This window comes from Peromyscus leucopus, chromosome 7 (assembly GCF_004664715.2).
Source record: "Peromyscus leucopus breed LL Stock chromosome 7, UCI_PerLeu_2.1, whole genome shotgun sequence".
Lineage (NCBI taxonomy): Eukaryota > Metazoa > Chordata > Mammalia > Rodentia > Cricetidae > Peromyscus > Peromyscus leucopus.
Window position 1 is genome coordinate 18,421,121 of NC_051069.1, and position 21,213 is coordinate 18,442,333.

The window sequence follows — 21,213 nt, forward strand, 5'->3', positions numbered from 1 at the left end:
CCCTCACTGCGCACCCTTTCTTTCCCCAGACCTGCTCTCTAGCTTGAGCTCTCCCCAACTCTCCACCAGGCAAGGTCCCTAGAAACCGCCCTTGTGAAACCTGACACCAGCTGGGCTAACACTATATCCTGGGCCCTGTGCTAAGAACTTTCCATTTATGGAGCCTCTACCGCAGGCCGCCTTCAAGGAAGTCTGGGAAACCAAGTAGACTGGGCTCCCCAGAAAGCCATAGGAAGGGTCAACAGGGCTGCCAGAAACTGATTCCCTGGGAGGTTTTCTGGCTGAGTAGACTCTGAGATGGGCCTGGAGGGGTCTCTGCAGTCTACTGGGAGGCAGCAGGGGAGGGAAGGGTCATCTCTGTGTGACTGACCTGCCTATCTGCCTTTGGCCTGGAGCTCGGCCTGGAGCGAGCCCACAGCGTGGCGATCCTCGGCTTCAACTCCCCAGAGTGGTTCTTCTCTGCTGTGGGCACCGTGTTTGCCGGGTGAGTGGCTGGGCAGGGATAAGGTCTCCTGTGGGTCGGTGGTGGGCAGAAAGTACAGAGGGGGGCTATTATCTCTTTAGAGAGCCCTCTACCACTCCCCAGCATCCCATATCTCCCATAGGCTCTTCCGGGCCTGCCTTTTCCCACCCCTGCCTGCCGAGATGACTGACAGCATTGGAGCTCCCTGGGGATGGAGGCTGGGAGGCTGTGGGGAGGGGATGGTTCCTCCGCACCTGGTAAGAGCCTTCCTGTGCCTCCTCCAGGGGCATTGTCACTGGCATCTACACCACCAGCTCCCCAGAAGCCTGCCAGTACATCGCCCATGACTGCCGTGCCAATGTCATTGTGGTTGACACACAGAAGCAGCTGGAAAAGATACTGAAGGTTTGGCGGGAAGGAGCAATGGGTGTGTGGGCAGAGGCTGGGCATCTGCTCTAGTGTATGAAGGATGCTTTTATTTGCCCATCCGAGAGTTCTTATCTCCTATAGTCTATGTGCACATGCAACACACACATACACCCCCCTCCACACACACACACACACACACACACACACACACACACACACACACACACACGAGGTAATAGCACCTTTTACTCACACCCCTGGCCAGCCCATTGTCTACCATGGCTTTCCCACTGGACAGGGTCTTATCTAAAGGGAGAGCTGTGGACATTGGGCCCCTCTGTGGCTTAGTTTGTACTCTGGAGATGTTCCTGGGGCCTTAGCCACTCATCTGCTCCTGAGGGTCAAGTGGTCGACACCTTCTAGAACATGGTCTAGAACCCAGGTCTCTAGAGAGACTGCAGTAGGTATCTGTCCCTCTTCATCTCTGCTGAAGAAGCCTCTTAAGCCAAGAAGAAGCTGGAAGTTGTAGTTCTCACTTGGCTGTGGAGATCTTCCCTGGAGCAGGCCCAGCTCCTGAAGAGGGTCCCCTCATGACTTTATATAGCTCCCTCAGGTGAGGCTGTGAGCAGCCCTGACTGAGACTCACTAGCTCATAGCAAAGTGAGGAGATCCCCCAGGAAGCCTCCAGAGTCCAGGTCTGCTCAGGGAATGCTAGAGCAACAAGAAAAAGCCAAGTATCACTCCTCCCTGAGAGGGGCCAGGGGGAAATGCAGAGCTGTGGGCCAGGAAAGCTGTGGGAGGGGGACCCAGACTCCCCAACAAGATCTGAGCAGGGACATGAATCATCAACCTAATAGACAACTCCTCAAACAGCAGAGTTGGCCTTGGCAGGTGTGACTACACAAGCCCTCCTGAGCTTGTCAGTGAGGCTGGATAAGCTACCCACCTTTGCGTATTGTGTTGAGCTATCCTGTGCTAGAGTCAGACTCCATGGAGTTTTGCTCTAATCTAAGACATGTGATCACAGCCCTTTATACCAGTTCAGAGTGATTATGAAAACTCCATTTCATGGCTTCTGTTTTACTGTGTGGGGTCTCTCCAATGGTACCTTGACTAGTGAGGGATTGTTCGGCCTCCTTACGGGGCCCTTCTTCTGAGCCCTGCTTTTAGGATATCACTCTGAGCATCTCCATTTGTCCAGCTTGGATAAATGTGTAGGATTGGGAGCAGACAGAAAGGTATGGATTGTGTGGCCCCCACCCTACTCTGAGTCAAGGAGTCCTAAGATATCTTCAGGCAGCCTTTTTCCCTTCTCCAAACTCTTGGTCTGAGGGCCAACTGGTCAACCTTCTGGAACCATGGGTTTCTAGAGAGATCATGAAATACGTCTTCCTTTGTCTCTATTGGAGTAGTCATCAGGGATATGTATCTATTACTGGCCTTTCCAAAGCACCTCTGGACTTAGTATGATCCAGAAGTCCTCAGCTAGCCAAGTGGCCTCAGAGGCACCTAGGTCATAGGTCATTTTCTGAGCCTCACTCATCATAGTCTAACCTGGAACAGAACCAGCCTCCCCCAGGCCACTTAGGTCTGAAGCCTTGATGGTTTAGGAACAAATCTAGCATAGGGTTGAGGCCACATGACCTCTCATCACCATCCATATTAGCATGTCTATTGGGGTTGTCCTTGTTCAGCTCATGTTTAGGCAGTCATGTTGGTGAGACTTTGTTGGTATAGCTTCTGACATTACTATGAGGTACAATCTCACAGAAAATTCCCTGATCCTCTGGCCCTTTCCAGCACAAAGAACTACAGGCAACTAGCGAGTACTGGGAGCAAGAGAAATAATCCTCCCCAGGGTGGAGCACACCAACTAGTTATCCAATACCAGCAGGTCAGCTCTGAAAACATATATACACAAGTGACATTATACAGACTAAACAAGCTGTATTTATGTATTTAGCAGTGTGTGTGTGTGTGTGTGTGTGTGTGTGTGTGTGTGTGTGTGTAAAACAACAATTAATGAAAAAAGAGGCCATACAGTTGAAAGAGAACAAGGAAGGGTCTGTTGGAGGGTTTGATGGGAGGAAATTGGGAAGGGGTAAATGATGTGATTATATTATAATCTCAAAAAAGAAAGAGAAAGAAAGGAAAAAAGAAAGAGAGAGAAATATTTTTTAAAAAAAATAAAAAAAGGGAACCAATCTAGCGGGACTGGAGAGGTGGCTCAGTAAAGCGCCATCCAAGCATGCATGAGAACCTGAGTGTGGATCAGCAGCACACACATGAAAAGCCAGGCACTGTAGCAAGTGCCTGAATGCACAGGCCTCAGAAAATAAGGCCACACACACTACACACACACACACACACACACTCTCATGCACACACACACACACACACACACACTCATGCACACACACACTCTCATGCACACACACACTCTCATGCACACACACACACTCATGCACACACACATACATGTGGTGGTGGGGGACTGTTAGCCAGTGCCGCTGACAATCTCCTAAATGACAGTCTGGCCTCAGCTCAGGCTGGCTCAGAGGATGGCTGGCAGGAAGATAGACACTTACTCATGACAGAGTCATTCCTCAGGAACCTGTGAGATAGGTCTCTGCCTGCCAGCAAGAGCCGCTTCCCCTACTTCTGCTAATCAATAGGGACATCTAGTTCCCTATTAGCACATACATGTAACACATATCAAAGCTCCAAACTAACCTCCAGGCTCTTTCTCCTTATTAACATTTACCTGTAATGCACGTGAAAGAAGCCACGGGGCCTTCTGGCCTGCACGCTTCCTCTTCTCCTCCACTCTGAACTTCCGGGCTAGTTCAGATTCTGCCCCGTCCCTTCCACAGCTGCCCTGTTCTCCTTAACGCTGGCAAGATCACCTGCCCCTCCACCTCTCTCACAACCTCCCCCCAACCCCGCCCCAGGTAGCCATGGCAGCTTTGGACTCCCCGAGTGCCTCTGACTACTCTGTCTACCACCTGATAGCCATGAGGCAGTTTCATATCTACAGTAAACCTCCTTCCCACCCATGGAATGGCCTAGTTCAGTGGTTTCGCTGAGCCCTCACTTAGAAGAAGGGAAACCAACTTGGCAGGCCCTGTAGCCAATGATACGCCCTCTTTCGAACCCTCCCATGCTGAGTTGGGGAGGGCTGGACAGCTTAAAAAGCCGCCTACTATTTTCTGCTAGGGAGACAAACCATCCCTAGCTTATAGCTGAAGAAGGTGAGGTCCGGACCCAGGGCCTCAGTTAAATGACTGCCTTAGGTGTTGTTCAAATCTTAGATGGTCTTTTAGCAAGCCACAGCCAACCTCACCTCACCGGTGCCTCAGCCGATCCTGTTTCCATGAATCCTCAGACTAAAACCCTCTGAGTCCTCACCCAGAAAGGGTCTCAGCTAAACTGCTTTAGTTCCTGTTTCCTCACGCCTTATATACCTTTCTTCCACTGCCATCACTTCCTGGGATTAAAGGCGTGTGCCACCACTGCCTGGCTCTGTTTCCAGTATGGCCTTGAACTCACAGAAATCCAGAGAGATCTCTGCCTCCCGAATAATAGAATTAAGGGTGTGTGCCACCATTGTCTGGCCTCTATGTCTAATCTAGTGGCTGGCTCTGTCCCCTGACTCTCAGGCAAGCTTAATTGAAGTACACAATATATCACCAAATTTTCCTTTTTTAGTCTAAAATAATAAAAGCTTATAACTAATATAAGAAAAACTATATACAATAAATACAATACATATATACAATACATATAGTCAAGAATTACATTAACACTATCCAGTCCATTAACATTTGACAAATTCAGAGAAAATACTCCATTATTTATCCTATTTTGGTGAGTCCAAAATGTTGTACCTAATTCACTTTCTATCCTAACTTATATTACCAACCAAAAACTATCTTTTGTTGTCTTTCATACTTACACATTTTACACCTACTTAGTGAATTTCTTTTCTGAATGTGTGAACAAGGAAAACTACAACTATAACTATCTAATCTTCAATTCCCCCAGAGACCCGAGGAGGAAATAATATTACCTAAGTAAGCAGGAAGTAAAAACAAGCAACTTCCAAAAAAATGTAAAAAATGACAGAAACAGCTGGGTGCCTGTACAGTCACCCAGGGTTTCTCTGCAACATTGGGGCATCTATCTTTGGCCTACAGGCTTAGCATATCTGACAGACTCATCTGTGAAGCAGGATTTTCTAAATGGCCTTCCTACCTTATCTAGGCAAGGTTTAGCAGTCCTTTTTATGTGTGTCCTGCTTGTTCATTTTGGACAGCATATTGTCAGCAGTTGAGGCAAGGGCATTTTCTTGCCAGTAGCTAACTTTTGCCACAAAGAAAATAACCTCCATGAGAAGTTTCTTCAGTGCCCACAATCTTCTCTGAAGTATATTGGTGCTGCCAGGAGCAGATGTGTCTCATTGTCATAAAGAAAGAATCTATGTTATTAAAATATCTTAAATGCCATATTCTGTAGGTCTCTGAAGTGTTTAAAGATGATCTGTATATCTAAAACATATCTCTGTTTGACCTTGAAAACATACCTAATATGACTAGAAGTTCATTTGTAATAGGTGACTAAATACTAACTTGTATTTCTTTATATCCTAATTAGTTGGTAATAATAACTTTCAAGGACTAGTAATTTGCATTACATTTTTAATTGAACTGTATAAGTACAATACCTTGAACAAGATTAGAAATATATGTATAGTATTTTCTAACAAAATCAATCTCAAATTTGTATCAATATACATAATTTGTATACAATATACAAAAATCCAATTCAATGTAAAAAAAAAATCCCAAATACAAAAATCCAAATTTAAAACTAGTAGATGCTTTCTAAAAGTAGATTCAGTAATCTACCTTTTTATCTTATATCTATAGCCTCTCTTTTTTCTTCTCAGAGTAGATTTAATAATCTACCCTTTATTCATCATTTCTATGTTTTTTAGAGTAGACTCAATAATCTACCTTTTATCTTATCTTATCACATCTATATCCTCTTTTATTTTTTTCAGAGTAGATTCAATAATCTATCCTTTTATCCTATCATTTCTATATTTTTTAGAGATTCGATAATCTACCTTTTTATCCTATCATTTCTATATCATATCTCCCTTTCTTCTTTTAGAAAGAGATTGACTATGACCAAGAACAATTTTTAGCTAACCCCTAAACAAAGACAAGTACCCATAATACATTGAAAGACCAAAAACCACCCACCCCACCTTTTGGGAATGTGGGCATCATGTTCTTAAAATTACTTCCTGCTGTTTTGGGGCAAAGGCATCTTTAGGAAATCCCAAAAAGAAAATTTTTGGGTTAATTGTCAAGTCCTGGGAGTGTTAGCTGTATCATTTGTTCAGTCTCTGCATAATGGGAAAGTGCAGGGCTTGCCTCAAGTCCTTGCTCGAGTAGTTTGTGAGGCTGGATCATCTCAGCTAGCCAACTTGAAATTGTCCTGAGCAGTTTGTAGTCCAAAGCTGATCTTTGGGTGGTGTTTGTCATCTTAGTGATATTATCCTCGTCCTGATAGAATTGTCATTGTGGGACCTCATCATCTTTTTGGAGACTTCAAAGATCACATTGGGTCAGACTTTCCTTTTCATGGTAATTTTTTCCAGGTAGTTCTTACTCTTTGGATGCTTATCTGTTCAAAGATTTTTAAATTTTTAAGATGGTTGTTTTTATTTTTCTGAAAGACAAAGACAAAACCCTTCCCCAACTCTAACTTTAGGGAGTTTCCAAATCTAATGTTTATCACTTTTTATTTATGGGTTTTTTTTTCTGAATTTTTTTTGTGGTTCTATCACCCTGAGCAGTATGGTTTTTTACAATAGGCATTAGGTTCTTTAATTGCTGTGGAAAAGAGTTTCTTCCCTGATGACAGGAAAGGACTGAACAGAATTTGACATGGGGGCCTGCAAGAGGTCCCCTGGGGCATTTCCTGATGGCAAAGGCAAGGGATTACCTTGTCTGTCTCTTGTTGATCTACATTCGTTAGTCCAATGTCTGCCTTTTCCATACCTTCTGTATAATCCAGAAAAGAGGGGCATTTTGTTGGTATTATTCCTTGAAAAAAACCTTGTTTCTAGGAATTCCCTGTTTACAGTCCCTTTTTAGGTGACCTTTTTACCACATTTGAAACATCTAACATTACTATTTTTCTTCAAACCTCTGGAAATCACCTCTCCTGTCCAAGTATTATCATGGTCAATTCCATTCCTCCAAGGGTGCTGATCTTGCCTTTAATAGTCTAATTACACTTTTGCATTATGCATTAGCATTTTCAAAAGCTAGAGGTTCAATTATTATCTGTCTAGCTTCTGAATTTGGTATCATTCTATTTATTCTATTTACTTTTATTGCCTTTGTAAGAAATTCATGAAGGTTTCTTTGGGGCCCTGTATAACTTTCATAAATGACTCAATTTTCTTTCCTACTTCTTCAATTCTGTTCCAAGCATTCAAGACTGACATTTGGCATAAAGCCAGGGTGTGGTCATCATATAGAGATTGATATCATTAGCATAATCTCCCTCTCCAAGAAGTTGATCTTGGGTGATTTCCATACCTCTAGCCCTACTTCGTTGTTCAATGGTCTTGGCCTCATCCTTCCACCAGGTCCCCATTGTAATTGTGGACCTGCCTCTAAGACAGCTGTAACCAAATCTCTCCAGTCTTGAGGGATAATTCTATCAAAAGTTGACCACGAGTTTAACATCTGCTTCACAAACAGGGAACACATACCATATGACACTATAGCTTCTTTTTGAGTCTCCTCAAATCTAACATTTGCACTGGATTTCAGTCAGCTCATACACAGCCTTGAGCATTTGGCATTTCCTGTAAGGTTACTGGATAGATTAAAGTTGGCTGTTTGAAAGCCTTGGGCTGTTTCTCTGTAACTGTATAATGCAATGCTGAGAAAGGTTCACCTTTTAATTCTTCTGTCTGGGTCTGAATATCTTTATGATCTGTTTTAACAGGTTTTTCTAAAACTTTTATCTTGGCACTCATATTAACCAACTTTTTTAATGATGAAACAAATAATATTTATAATTGACATTACATCTATCTCATCAACATTAATTATCCTCTCATTTAATTGTTCCATTTTCAGAATGTCAATCGTATTATCAAACAGAGACCAAACACTCTCTATTGTAAAAATGTTTCCCTTTTTTTAATGTGGGGAAAAAACTTGCTTTTAACTAATTCCTCCCTTTAAGAAATCTTAATTGACTCACCAAATCTGCTGATAATGACTATTCAGACAATGGTGTGGCAGCAGCCCGGGGGTGGGGGTGGGGTGGGGTGGGGGTGGGGGGGGTGTCCAAGGAAAGCCAGGACCCACCAGGAGAGGAAAGAAGCCACAAAGCCAGCCGTCTGCAGTGGGGAGCATGCAGAGGCAGCCAATGCTGGGGTGTTTGGAGCTTGAGCCTGGGGAGTTTGCTGCAGAGAGGCTGCAACTGAAACTTAGCTAGTAGGTTAGGTACTCTGGCCCACATGGGGTGGAGACCCCAGCCACGTGGAGCTCAGGCCTGAGCCAGGGCCTGCAAGGCCACAGGCAGGTGGATTTTTCATGAATTCATGCCCCACAAGTCTGATGCCAGATGTTATTTGAATCTTAGATAGTCTTTTAATAAAAAAACAAAAAACCCAGAGCCAGATATCAATGTGAATGCTGAAAGATTAGAGAAGCAGAACAAGCCACAGCCAACCTCACCTCGCCAACTCATCAATGAGACTTCTGTCAGCATGGATGTTCGGCCAGTGAGTCCCCGGCCCTAGGAGAGCGTCCAGGACTCTCCCTTCCGTAGCTCTCTGGCCCATGCATCTGAGCTACCTTGCCTTCCTGACCCCTCTCTCCCACCTCAGTCCAAGAAGCACTACATCCTACATGCCTCTCCTTCTCCCTCCTCCTGCTCTCCCTCCACCTCACCCTCCTCACCCCTTCCCTCTTCTCCTCCCCCTCCTCCCCCTCCCTTTCTCCCTCACTTTTCACCCTCTGCTCTTTTTCTCCTCTCCTTTCACATCTTCAGACAGAACACTGAGTTCGAAGAAACTCATCTCATTCATGTCTCTCAGGAGTGTGTGTTTGTGTGTCTGTCTGTGTCTCTGTGTCCAGTTAAGTCATAATTCACAGTGATAGCTCTGATTCAAACACTACATGATGGGGATTTAACTTTGATTTTATTCTTGAATTTCTCTTCTCTAGCCTTAAAAATTGTAGCAGTTAATAACATTGATCTAATCCCGTAAAACATATCAAATAATTTCAAAATAACAGTGTAGATTTATTGCCAAAATAAGACTGGTGAAGCCAGACGTGGTGGCACACACTTGTAAGCCCGACACTTAGGAAGTGGAAGGAGAAGGTTTAGAAGTTCAAGGTCAGCCAAGGCTACAAGTTTGAAGCCAGCCTGAATTACATGAGGCCCTGTCTCAAAAAGCAACACCAACACACATACACACACACACACACACACACACACACACACACAGAGAGAGAGAGAGAGAGAGAGAGAGAGAGAGAGAGAGAGAGAGAGGGAGGGAGGGAGGCAGGGGAGATTGGGCTGGCTAGATGCGGAAGTCTGATGACCTGAGTTCAATCCCTAGAACTCACATAAATGTGGAGCCAGCTCTACAAGGTTCTCTGACCTTCACACATGTGTGCCATGACGTGTATGATTATACCCATCATAGACACACAGTAATAATAAATAAAAACCATTTAAAGGCAAGATAAAGTAGGAGAGAGCGAGGAAAGTGACTCAGCCCGTGAGGAGCTTGCTGTACAATCCTGGGACGTGAGTGCCCCAGACCTTACAAACGCATGAACACACACAGGTTAAGTAAACAGACTGCTCGATGAAGTTTGGAATTTCCTTTAACTCTGCCCTAAGAATGAAGAATCAAAATGCAGGCATGAAATCCCCTGATGAGGCCAGCACCACACACTTTAATCCCAGTACTTGGGAGGCAGAGGCAGGCAGAACTCTGTGAGTTCGAGGCCAGCCTGGTCTACAGAGCGAGTTCCAGGACAGCCAGGACTACGTAGTGAGACCTTATCTTAGGGAAAAAACAAAACAAAACACACAAACAAGTATTAAAACAAAAAACCTCTGATACAATTATGTGTGGTGTTGTTTATGTGTGTGTGTTTATGTTTGTGTGTGTTTCACTATCTTGAAGTGTGGTTTTCATTTGTATTTGCTTGAGGTTTTTTGTTTTGTTTTGTGTTTTTTTCGGCTTGTGATCCTCCTGCCTCAGCCTCCCCAGGGCTGAGATTCCAGGTACATGCTGCCACACTTGGCTCTTGGATTCAGGTCTTTCAGGTTGCTCTCAAGTACTGGAGAATCATCCTTTCTCTTTTACACATGAATGTATTTGCCAAATAATTATAATATTTACATGATCCCAAAGTCAAAATGACATGTTACACTGAGGAACTTCTCTCCCCGCCCCCTCCTCCTCCCACTTGTTTCCTCTCTCTGCCCGTAGAGGGTCAGGGTAACTAGTTTTAACCTTCCCGGGTCCCTTGTGGCAAACAGAAACAAATGCCTCTTGCTCGTATGTACGTACGCTATTCACGTGTCCACACTGCATTCCTTCCTCGGGTGAAGACGTCAAGCTGCAGACACACATCTTTCTTACTTAGTGACCTAGGAGACACTTAGCATTGGAGAGGACAGTGCTCCCTTTGTACCTCTGGCTCTGTCATCGCACTAACCTAACATTCTGTTGTGTGACTTGTTCAGTCAGGCCCTCGGTCCCCACTGTCCCTGCGCCGAGGTTCCCGTAATGGGGAGCTATGGACAGAGAGATTCCATTGGAATCAAGGGTCAGAAATAGGAGACCTTTGCCACAGACCAACACATGCAGATGACGCTCTTTCTGAGACGTGACCGTTTTCTTGCTGAAACCCAATTTGCTTTCTTGTCCATGCAGATCTGGAAAGACTTGCCACATCTAAAGGCAGTGGTGATATACCAAGAACCACCACCAAGGAAGATGGCCAATGTGTACACGGTATGAATAGCAAGCAGGCCCTGGGTGATGGGTGGGCCTGTCTGGGCCCACACTGCTGACCCAGACCAACGCCTCTGCCCTGTGTTGCCACAGATGGAAGAACTCATAGAACTGGGACAAAAAGTGCCCGAAGAGGCTCTAGATGCCATCATTGATACCCAGCAGCCCAACCAGTGCTGCGTGCTGGTCTACACATCAGGCACCACTGGAAACCCCAAGGGCGTGATGCTGAGTCAAGACAATGTAGGACAGATGCCCAGATGGGTGGGTGGGAAGGGGGTGACTCTGGGTCGTGGTCCTGCCTCAACAGCCTCTGGGGAAGCCTCTTTGACAGCTCAGCTTAAGGAGCTAGATGAGTAGGAATGCCCACCCATTTGTGGTGTAGACAGAGCCCTCCCTGTAGAGGGGGAAGGGAAGAGAGCATGTGTGTGTGTGGGGGCTGTCCCTAGAGCTCTCCAGAGCCTGTAGGAAAACCTGAGAGGGCACCTACGTGCTCTGGGAATCTACAGAGGAAGCCCAAGCCTCCATGGCTTCCTCCCCCTCAGATCACGTGGACAGCGCGGTACGGCAGTCAGGCGGGGGACATCCAGCCAGCAGAAGTCCAGCAGGAGGTGGTGGTCAGCTACTTGCCCCTCAGCCACATTGCTGCCCAGATCTACGACCTGTGGACCGGCATCCAGTGGGGGGCCCAGGTCTGCTTTGCAGATCCTGATGCCCTAAAGGTCAGTCTGTCTTCCTGACTTCTGGCCTCGTGTGTGTGCAGTGTGTGAGCCAGGGCACACCCAGCTCTGTGCTGGAATCTATTGACCCTGTGTGCATCCATAGGCTGCTGGTTCTCGGTGCACATAGCACTGAGAATTCTTTCAGCAGCTGTTGGTCCAGCCTGACTCAAATGACCAAACAAATAGGGAAGCTGATGACATTATGTTAAGTCCTATAAACTACCGCCTTCAGTCTCAATACCATCAAGCCACAGTTTCCCCAGAGTGTGACCACAAGATGATTAGAGGGCGGCCACAGCTTCCTGCACCTCAGTCTTGTAACATATACCTTTATCTTGACTTTAACCACTAAGAAGAGTTCCCAGAAACGCCCTAGCCAGCTGCCCTGACCTGGTGTCTCGGTAGCTTGGGCAGCGTCACACGTTTAGTCCTAAAACAAACCCTGCTGGGGGAAGAAGGCAGCAGGGCCTTGTTTGGCTGTTGTTATTGTTGGTAGTGGTGGTGGTGTGTGTGTGTCATACATGCTCCTGTTCTCACCTGTGTGTATGTATGTCATACATGCTCCTGTGCTCACCTGTGGATGTATGTCATATGAGCTCCTGTGCTCACCTGTGGATGTGTGTCATACATGCTTCTGTGGTCACCAAGGCTCATCAACGTGGGCTGGTTTCTTCTATAATTCTCCATCTTTAAAATAAAAAAAATCAGATATTTTTAAATGGTTTAATTTATGTATGTGTGTCACATACATGGAGACCAGAAGAAGGCATAAGATCCCTGGAGCTTGAGTTTCAAGCAGTTGTGAGCTGCCTGGTGTGGTTTGCTGGAACTGAACTCGGGTCCTCTGGAAGAGCAGCCAGCACTCCTAACTGCTGAGCCATCTCTCCAGCCACATCCACCTTGTTTTTTTGAGATAGGTTCGCCCCCTCCCTGTAATAAAGCAAGTGAAATTAGTCTTGATAATGTTGAATTCAACCCTACAGATAAAGAATTTTAACCTACAATTGATGTATTTTTTAAAACATTTTATCTTATTTTATGTGTGTGAATGAATGCTTTGCCTGCATGTCCCTGGTACCTCAGAGGTCAGAAGACAGAACAGGGCATTGGATCCTCTAGAACTGGAGTCATGGATGCTTGTGAGGCATCGTGTGGGTGCTGAGAATTGAACCCGGCCCTTTGCAAGAGCCACAAGGGCTCTCAGAGCTCTCTCTCCAGACCCTACAGTTAATATTTTTAAATAAGGTTTTTACTAAATTTATTTTGAAAGGGGGGGTCTCACTGTATAGCTCTGACTGTTCTGGAACTATGTAGACCCGGCTGGCCTCTAATTCACAGAGATCTGCCTGCCTCTGCCTCCTAAGATCTGGGATTAAAGGCGTGAGTCACTAAACCTGGCTTATTTTTTAATTTTGAGATTATAATATAATTGTAACATTCCTCCCTTCCTTTTCCTCCCTCCAAATTCCTCTCTATACCCCTCCTGCTCTCTTTCACATTCATGAGCTCCTTTTTCACTCATTGTTACGGCACACACATAAATGTATTCCTACATATCACCTGCTCAGTCTGTGTCATGTTACTTGCATGTATGTTTTCAGGGCTGACCATTTGGTCCTGGCAACAGCTGGTGTGCTCTTCTCTGGGGAGGACCACTTCTCCCACCTCCGGCTTTCCTGGGTTGCCTACTGTTCTTCGTGTAGGGTTATGTCCTTGTGGGCTTTCCTTGTCTACTTTGGTAAATCTGTGGGTGTCCTTGTTCAGCTCACAGGTCCCACGTGTTGGTCATGTTGGTGAGACTCTATGGATGTAGCTTCTGACACATCTGGAGAATACAGTCTCACAGAAAACTCTCTGATCTGGCTCCTGCCATCTTTCCACCCCCTCTTCTGCAATATTTCCTGAGCCTTGGCTGTGAAAATGCTTTGTAGATGGATCTGTTGGGACTGGGCTCCATAACTCAGCATTTTGGTTAGTCGTGATCTTCTGTTGTGGTTCTGTCTAATGCAAAGAGATGCCTCCTTGATAAGGAGTGAAGACAATACTTCTCTCCTTATATTTAACAATACTTCTCTGTGGGTATAAGGACGAATATTTATAGATTGTTATTAGGGATTATGCTGGTTTAGTCAAGTAGGCCTTGCAGAATCTCCTCCAGTAAGCATGACTTAACTAGGTTTCAGTTAACTGGGATACCAGGCATGGCATCTCTCTTGTTGAGTGGGTCTTAAGTACAATTAGAGAGCTGTTGGTTACTATCAAAGTATGCATGCCGCTACTCACTCTTAGGGTTATGAGGTCATGCTGTTTGCTGATGTGTGTCATAGGTATTGTCATGGGGTAGGTGTAGCGGTAAGATTCTCCGGTCCCACCCAGCCCTACAGTCCCTCGGCTGCCTATAAAATAATCATTCAGAGGCTTAATATTAATTGCAAAATACATGACCTATGGCTCAGGCTTCTTGCTAGCCAGCTCTTATAACTTATCTCAACGCATAACTACTAATCTACGTACCACCACGTGTTCTGTGGCTTTACTGGCATCCCATTCCGTTTGCTCCTTGGACAGCGGTTTGTTGTCTCCCCATACTCTCCTTTCTTCTCTCACTGTCTCTCTTGGATTTTCCTGCCTGGCTCCATCCTGCTCTACCATAGGCCAATGCAGCTTTATTTATTTAGCCAGTGGGAGCCACACATATTCACAGCGTACGGAAAGGCATCCCATAGCAGATAGGACTGTTGGTCGCTTCTCTCCTTTGGAAGCTTGCGTGGCACCTTCTGATACCGTGAAAGCTAGTCCTCAGGGAGGGGACATTCAGGTCAGTTCTAACTCAGGGCCTTCTGAGCCCCGTATGTGGTGTCTTCAGCAATAAGGATTTACTTTCCATCTCTGAGTGGGCACCCAAGGGCAACAATAGGCTGTATTTAGGGAGCCTCTTAGACAGCCCAGGCCAAGAACTGGAAAGACAGCTTCCCATGTTGGATATTTGGATTTTTGTTGTGTGGGCTTTAGCTCTTGGAGGGAGCACTGTCAGTCCAAACGAGAAAAGTTCATTAAAACTATATATGTTTATTTATACACGGAATTGTATATTGTGGGTTTTTGCGTTTTAGATGAATAGTTAGTAGTATGATTCCTTGTGGCCTCCTGCTCCAGCCTCCTAAGTGCTGGGATTACAAATGCACACCACTCTATGGGGCAAAAGGAGGTTATCATGTTTGAGTTAGACAGATGCAGAAAGATCTGAGGAATCAAGGTACTGCCCAAGCATCTGGATACAGTTGTTGGCAAGGGACACCAAAGTTCTGTTAGCAGACATGGAGATACAGCTGTTGAACCACAGCCACCGGCATGTATACAAACTGGGTACAAGTATGTGCACATCCACGGGGCGCCTGCGGATAGCATCTATCCTGTGAGGCTTGTGTCTGCAGGCCTGGTACCACCTCTGCTTCTCTCTGGCCTTGAGCAGGGCAGCCTGGTGAACACACTGCGGGAAGTGGAGCCCACGTCCCACATGGGGGTGCCCCGTGTATGGGAGAAGATCATGGAACGGATCCAGGAGGTGGCGGCTCAGTCCGGCTTCATCCGGCGCAAGATGCTGCTGTGGGCTATGTCAGTGATGTTGGAGCAGAACCTCACCTGCCCTAGCGAGTAAGTTGGGGGCAGGAGGCCTGGGGAGGTGCAGGGATGGCTCATACACAGTAACAAGCAAGCATCTAAGAGCTTGTCCGGGTTCCAGAGGACTTCAGTTTGGGGAAACATTGTACTATATATAGTCTGTCTGCATCTCGGCTTGCACTCTGCAGATACCATCGCAGACCTGATGGGGGCTTTGGCCGGGAGGACTGCCTTGATCTTTCTGAAGCTCCTAGGGATAGGTAGCTCTTGCCAGCCTCTTGCCCTCAGTAGTTGGTTTCAGTGATACAGGCTTAGCCATTCCAGTTTTCCCAACTGCCCGTTTGACTACTCAGATCTCTCCAAATCCCTTCCGATTGCTTATTATTATTACTTTTTGTTTATTGAGGCAAAAAAATCTTACTATGTAGCCCAGGCTAGCCTAAAGTTCAGGATTCTCCTTCCTTGGCCTTCCAAGTGTTGGGGTTATAGGTGTAGACCATCACATCTGTCTCATGACTGCTTTTTAAATTCCCACAGGGTGCTTTGGGGATACCCACAGTAGACATCTGGCCTTGTTTCAATATAAAAATGCTTTTTTAAGTTGAGGATCCAGCTTAGTTACCACTAGTGTTAACTAAGTGTAGAGTACTAACCTAGGAAGCCCAAAGCTCTGGGCTCAGGTCCTTTGACCTGCAAGAGGGAGGGGCGCGGGGGTGGGGTGGGGGGCTTCCATTATTAGTGTGTCTTCTGAAGCAGTGTCAGCTTTGTGGCCGAGGTGTGGACACATCTGTTCCCTACGGCTTCATTAACACACACGAAAGGTGACTCTGCGGCCGGGCCTGGGGGGGAGGGGGACAGGTCTGTCATCCTAGTACTCAGGAGGCTGAGGCTGGAGGATCGGCAGTTAAGGTATGCCTCTGCCTCAGAGTAAGTTCAATGCCTGAGTAAATTCATGAGACTGTCTCAAAAGAAGAAAAAAAAAAATGAAAAAGAAGGGCCTGGAGAGATGGCAGCTTGTTTGACTTCGTGACATGTCTGCATGCAGCAGGAACACTCACACTTACAATTTCACACAAATTCACCTTGCACACAAGGCCAATGTCCAGAATATTTGCTGTTCATCAAAACAGACAACGTCAACGGCCACGCCGGTGTGTGCTCACGTGAGTGTGTTTCTTTTTCTTTCCGTGGACCCTTCCTCCCCTCAACCCTCCCACAGTGACCTGAAGCCCTTCACAAGCAGACTGGCCGATTACCTAGTATTAGCCAGGGTCCGTCAGGCTCTGGGCTTTGCCAAGTGTCAGAAGAACTTCTACGGAGCGGCCCCCATGACCGCAGAGACGCAGCGCTTTTTTCTGGGTCTTAACATCCGCCTGTACGCAGGCTATGGCCTCAGCGAGAGCACTGGCCCCCACTTCATGTCCAGTCCCTACAACTACCGGCTTTACAGGTGAGGTCTGAAGCTGGGGCTCAGCGGGAGCTCAGATGTCCTTGCTGACACCCTTCGCTGCCTTGGGGAACTGTTCCTCTCCCTTCCACACTGGGGCTTTGGCCTCAAGTGTCAACAGTGCCATCTTGGGCCAAGCCCCTGGCTTGCCCTCTTTCTTCTAGATGTGCAGTCTTTGCCACTGTGACAAGTGTCCTGTGGCTGAAGACACCTTAGCTGCCAAGGCCAGGAGTCCCCAGTAAAGAAACTTTCTTCTTCCATTTCTTGCAGTAGGGTAGAGAATGCTAGAATGTGTTTCAGGAGAGCTGACGGACAGGTTCCCACTGGGGCGGGACTGAGGGTCAGGGCCAGGCTTCTGGAAGGCAGGGAGGGCAGTCATTTCTGGGGAGTGATTCAAGAGTGGTCTGTTGTGCTTTGGCACCTCCCTCTGTGTCTGGTAAGATAGTGCTCCTGTTTCTGCTGTTAGCCTTTTGGCCATTCATTCATTCATTCACTTATTCATTTGATGAAGACCTTTCAAGTGGGTCTACTTTATACTGCTAATGTGCTAATTAAAATACAAAACCCTGGCTGGAGAGATGGCTCAGTCGTTAAGAGCACTGACTGCTTTTCCAGAAGACTCGGGTTCAACTCCCAGCACCCACATGGCAACTCATAACTGTCTGTAACTCCAAGATCTGACACCCTCACACAGACATATATGCAGGCAAAACACCAATGCACATAAAATAAAAATAATTAAACTTTAAAAAATAAAATAAAACACAAACCCCCTCTGCTTTTAAGATGGCTCAGCTGGTAAATCATTTGCCACATGAGCATGAGAATCCGAGTTTACATCCCCTGCCCCCATGTAGAAAGCCAGGGGGGAGACAGAGGCAGGTGGTCCACTGTGAGTTCAAGGCCAGCCTGGTCTACACAATAAGTTTCAGGTAAGGGAGAACCTGTTGTAAGTGTCATGGCTCATGCCTAACCCCAGTGCTGAGGATATGGAGACAGCGAGAACACTGGAGCTCACTGGCTAGCTTGGTGAGTCTCAGTTTCAATCAGAGTCTGTCCAAAAAAAAAAAAAAAAAAAAAATCAAGTCAACTGTGATAGAGGAAGACACCCAACATTGACCTCTGACCTACACACACACACACACACACACACACACACACACACACACACGCACACATGCACGCACGCACGCACGCACGCACATTACTTTTAAGTCTTAAAAAGCAATCCTAAAGCCGGGCGGTGGTGGCACATGCCTTTAATCCCAGCACTTGGGAGGCAGAGCCAGGCGGATCTCTGTGAGTTCGAGGCCAGCCTGGGCTACCAAGTGAGTTCCAGGAAAGGCGCAAAGCTACACAGAGAAACCCTGTCTCAAAAAAACCAAACAAACAAAAACAAAACAAAACAAAAACAAAAGCAATCCTGAGGAGGGACTCCTACTGCCAGTGAAGACTGAGAGGCTGGAGATCCCAGAGCACCCCAGCAGGGGCTGACCCAGGACTTCCTCTGTCCTTGTTTCTTTTATCACCAGCTCCGGCAGGGTGGTACCCGGCTGCCGGGTGAAGCTGGTGAATCAGGACGCGGACGGCATTGGTGAGATCTGCCTGTGGGGCCGCACCATCTTCATGGGCTATCTAAACATGGAGGACAAAACATGTGAGGCCATTGATTCTGAAGGCTGGCTGCACACGGGCGACATGGGCCGTCTGGATGCTGATGGCTTCCTCTACATCACGGGGCGCCTCAAAGGTGAGCACCCCGCCCCGGGGCAGATGGGGATTGGAGGTGCAGTAAGTGCAGTCCACTCCAGCACTGGTGGTTCAGCCTTGAGCCCTCGAGTGTTACACGCCTCTATCAGCATCAGCTCTGGGGCAAGTACTTTCACAAATAACTAAGGATGTCCAGAGAAGTTATGTAACTACCTCAGGATCACCTAGATAGTGAATGGGGGACGTGGGATTTACTTCCCTAGAAGAAACAAGACAAGACTGCAGGAGACTCCGAGGCATAAGTGTTAGGTATTTTTATGTAGAAACACAGACATGATAGAGAGTGGATACAAAATTTAAGATAACATGAAACTCCAAAGGCGTTTTCTGCAGAGAGAGGGAAGTATAGGAACTCCTCCGTGGAAAGGTGTTTGTGTGGTACCAGAGCCTCCAGGTGGCAATCCCACACTCTTTCTGGAACTTACCCAGGCAGGGGTGCAACTCAACCTAGGTTCCTTTCTGGAAATCACACAGGTAAGTGTGTGTGGCAGACCAGGCCCCACACTTATTTACCCCAGAAACTCTTGGGATTGAGGGGTAAGAGACTTAACTGGAACTAGTGAGGAGAAAGAACAGCGAAAAAATACAGGATAGACTCAGTGGGCCTGGATCCTTATCCACCGGCCCAGAACTTTATTCCAAAGGTCTATTTATAACAACGCCAAGGGGTGGAGCAAAAGACCTCCCCCTTGCTAGTTACAGTCACCTGGTACCTGGGCCCATGGTCCAATCAACCTCTTATGCGGTCCTGCTGGGTACAGCCCCTAGGAAACCTAGTGGGCTTCAGCAGGAGTGCAGCTCAACCTAGGTTCTAACTGGAAGGCTCTGGTCCTTTGGGGGTGCAGGAGGTCGCACTGACTGGGCTGCCTTGGCCAGTGAGCCCAGGGGTAAAACCCTGACTCTGGAGCAACAGGTGGCTGCTATGGGAAGTGTGCTCGCTTCCACCACCTAGTGTTCACTTTTGTAATGACAAATGAGGAAACCTGCATTCCAGCCCTGGGAGGAATAATAGCCCCTGCCTTTAGATAGCCGTGCTTTTAGACAGCATGGTGAAAGGTAAGAATCCAGATACCTTTTCTCCCAAAACATACAACTAGACCAGTACTGTCCACCAAAAGACGCCCTTTCCCCAAGTCCCTTAGTGCCACCTTTCTCATCTGCCAAGTGACTGACTGTGAGTCAACGTTGAGTTGGTTGGGGTTGTGGGGGGGAAGACTGGCGTCTGGTTCAGTGGGTTCTACAGCCATGATCTTCCTCTCCGCGGTGACCTTGGACATTTGCATGTCCATTTGGATGTTAGACTCACTGTGCAGATGTATTCGGTAGAGTGGCTTACATGACGATTTTCATCTCGTTGGGAGGTTGTGCGTCTCTCAGATGGAGTTGACTCTGCCGGTCCCTGAGTGTGCTGTCTCTCCCCCTCTGCTAACTAACATCTTTTGACTTTTCTCCCAACAGTGTAGTCTAGTGTTCAGTAAGGGGTTTTTGCATCCCTTTACTAATATCCACTTGGAGAATTTTATTTGTATGCTTATTGTAAATAACAGCATTTAAAATTTTTTAGTTTTGATTTGTTTGTTGCTGAGATATAGAATGCAATTAATTGTTTTTTAATATATTGGTCTTGGGCCAAATGATCTTTTTCTTATTCTAGGGATTAAATGTAGGTTCTTGAGCAGGCTCTCTACCATTGACCTACTGCCCAGACTCTTACTTTTTTGCTTGAGGACAGGGTCATGCTACATTGCCTAGGCTGCCCTCAAACTTTTTTTGTTTGTTTTTTTGTGGAGCGTTTACCCACCACCCCCACAGCTTCCCAGAGTTTTCTTGAGTGCGAGCAGCAGGAAATATTAGATAGAAGGATTTATAGCGGAGAAGCTTACGGAGATAAACAGATAGAAAATAAAGGATAGCCTCGAGAGGGCCTGGAACCTATTCCAATGGGCCGGACTGTCTCTGGTCCAGGGTTTTTATAGAGACGCCAAGGGGTGGAGCAAAAGACCTCCTCCCCCAGCACAACCAAGTGCAGACCATCTCAGACACCTGCACTCAGGCCCGTGGTCCTGATCATCCTCTATTTGGACCTGCTGGGTAAAGCCACGAGGAACCCCAGAACGGGCTCCCACAGTTTTTGTTTTTGTTTTTTGAGACAGGATTTCTCTGTGTAGTTTTGGTGCCTGTCCTGGATCTCGCTCTGTAGACCAGGCTGTCCTCGAACTCACAGAGATCTGCCTGCCTCTGCCTACCAAGTGCTGGGATCAAAGGCGTGAGCTACCACCACCCAGCATACCCTCGAACTTTTAATCCTTGTGCCTTAAGCTTGCCAAGTAGCTGAAATGACAAGCGCCACCAGGCCCCGCTGCAAAGGCCCCACTGCAAAGGCCCCACTGCAAAGGCCCCACTGCAAAGGCCCCACTGCAAAGGCCCGTAGCAAGTTCAGGGCAGTTATTTTGGACGCTTGTGTTTGTTTTGCTGTTGTTTGTTTGCTTTATTAAACAGGGTTTTTCTAGGTAGTCCAAGCTGTCTTAGAACTCATAGCAATCCTTCTGCCTCAGCCTCCTGGCTGCAGGGATCACAGGTTTTGTGCCACATGCATGACTGGTATTGAATTTTTTGAAGTTCTGTGGAATGAAAGCAGGACATTGCCCACAGCAGGCAAGTACTCTACCACGGAGCTGCCTCTCCAACCCCAGGCTAGTTCTAGCATGTGTGTCCTTTTGGATTTCCTTTGGACAGATCACGT

The 21,213-nt window shown here is 46.7% G+C and overlaps 1 protein-coding gene across 3 annotated transcripts in view; it reads left to right on the forward strand.

Annotated features, from left to right (window-relative positions):
- The window catches only part of Acsbg1 (acyl-CoA synthetase bubblegum family member 1), a 61,146-nt gene that overhangs the window by 33,190 nt on the left and 6,743 nt on the right, over nucleotides 1-21,213 (forward strand). For all 3 annotated transcript variants that reach the window (XM_028864983.2, XM_037207491.1, XM_037207492.1), the window contains 8 exons: nucleotides 396-484; nucleotides 748-868; nucleotides 10,830-10,910; nucleotides 11,004-11,153; nucleotides 11,456-11,632; nucleotides 15,105-15,286; nucleotides 16,473-16,703; nucleotides 18,233-18,450. In XM_028864983.2, coding sequence (XP_028720816.1) covers nucleotides 396-484; nucleotides 748-868; nucleotides 10,830-10,910; nucleotides 11,004-11,153; nucleotides 11,456-11,632; nucleotides 15,105-15,286; nucleotides 16,473-16,703; nucleotides 18,233-18,450 — 1,249 coding nt within the window. The remainder of the gene's footprint in view (nucleotides 1-395; nucleotides 485-747; nucleotides 869-10,829; nucleotides 10,911-11,003; nucleotides 11,154-11,455; nucleotides 11,633-15,104; nucleotides 15,287-16,472; nucleotides 16,704-18,232; nucleotides 18,451-21,213) is intronic.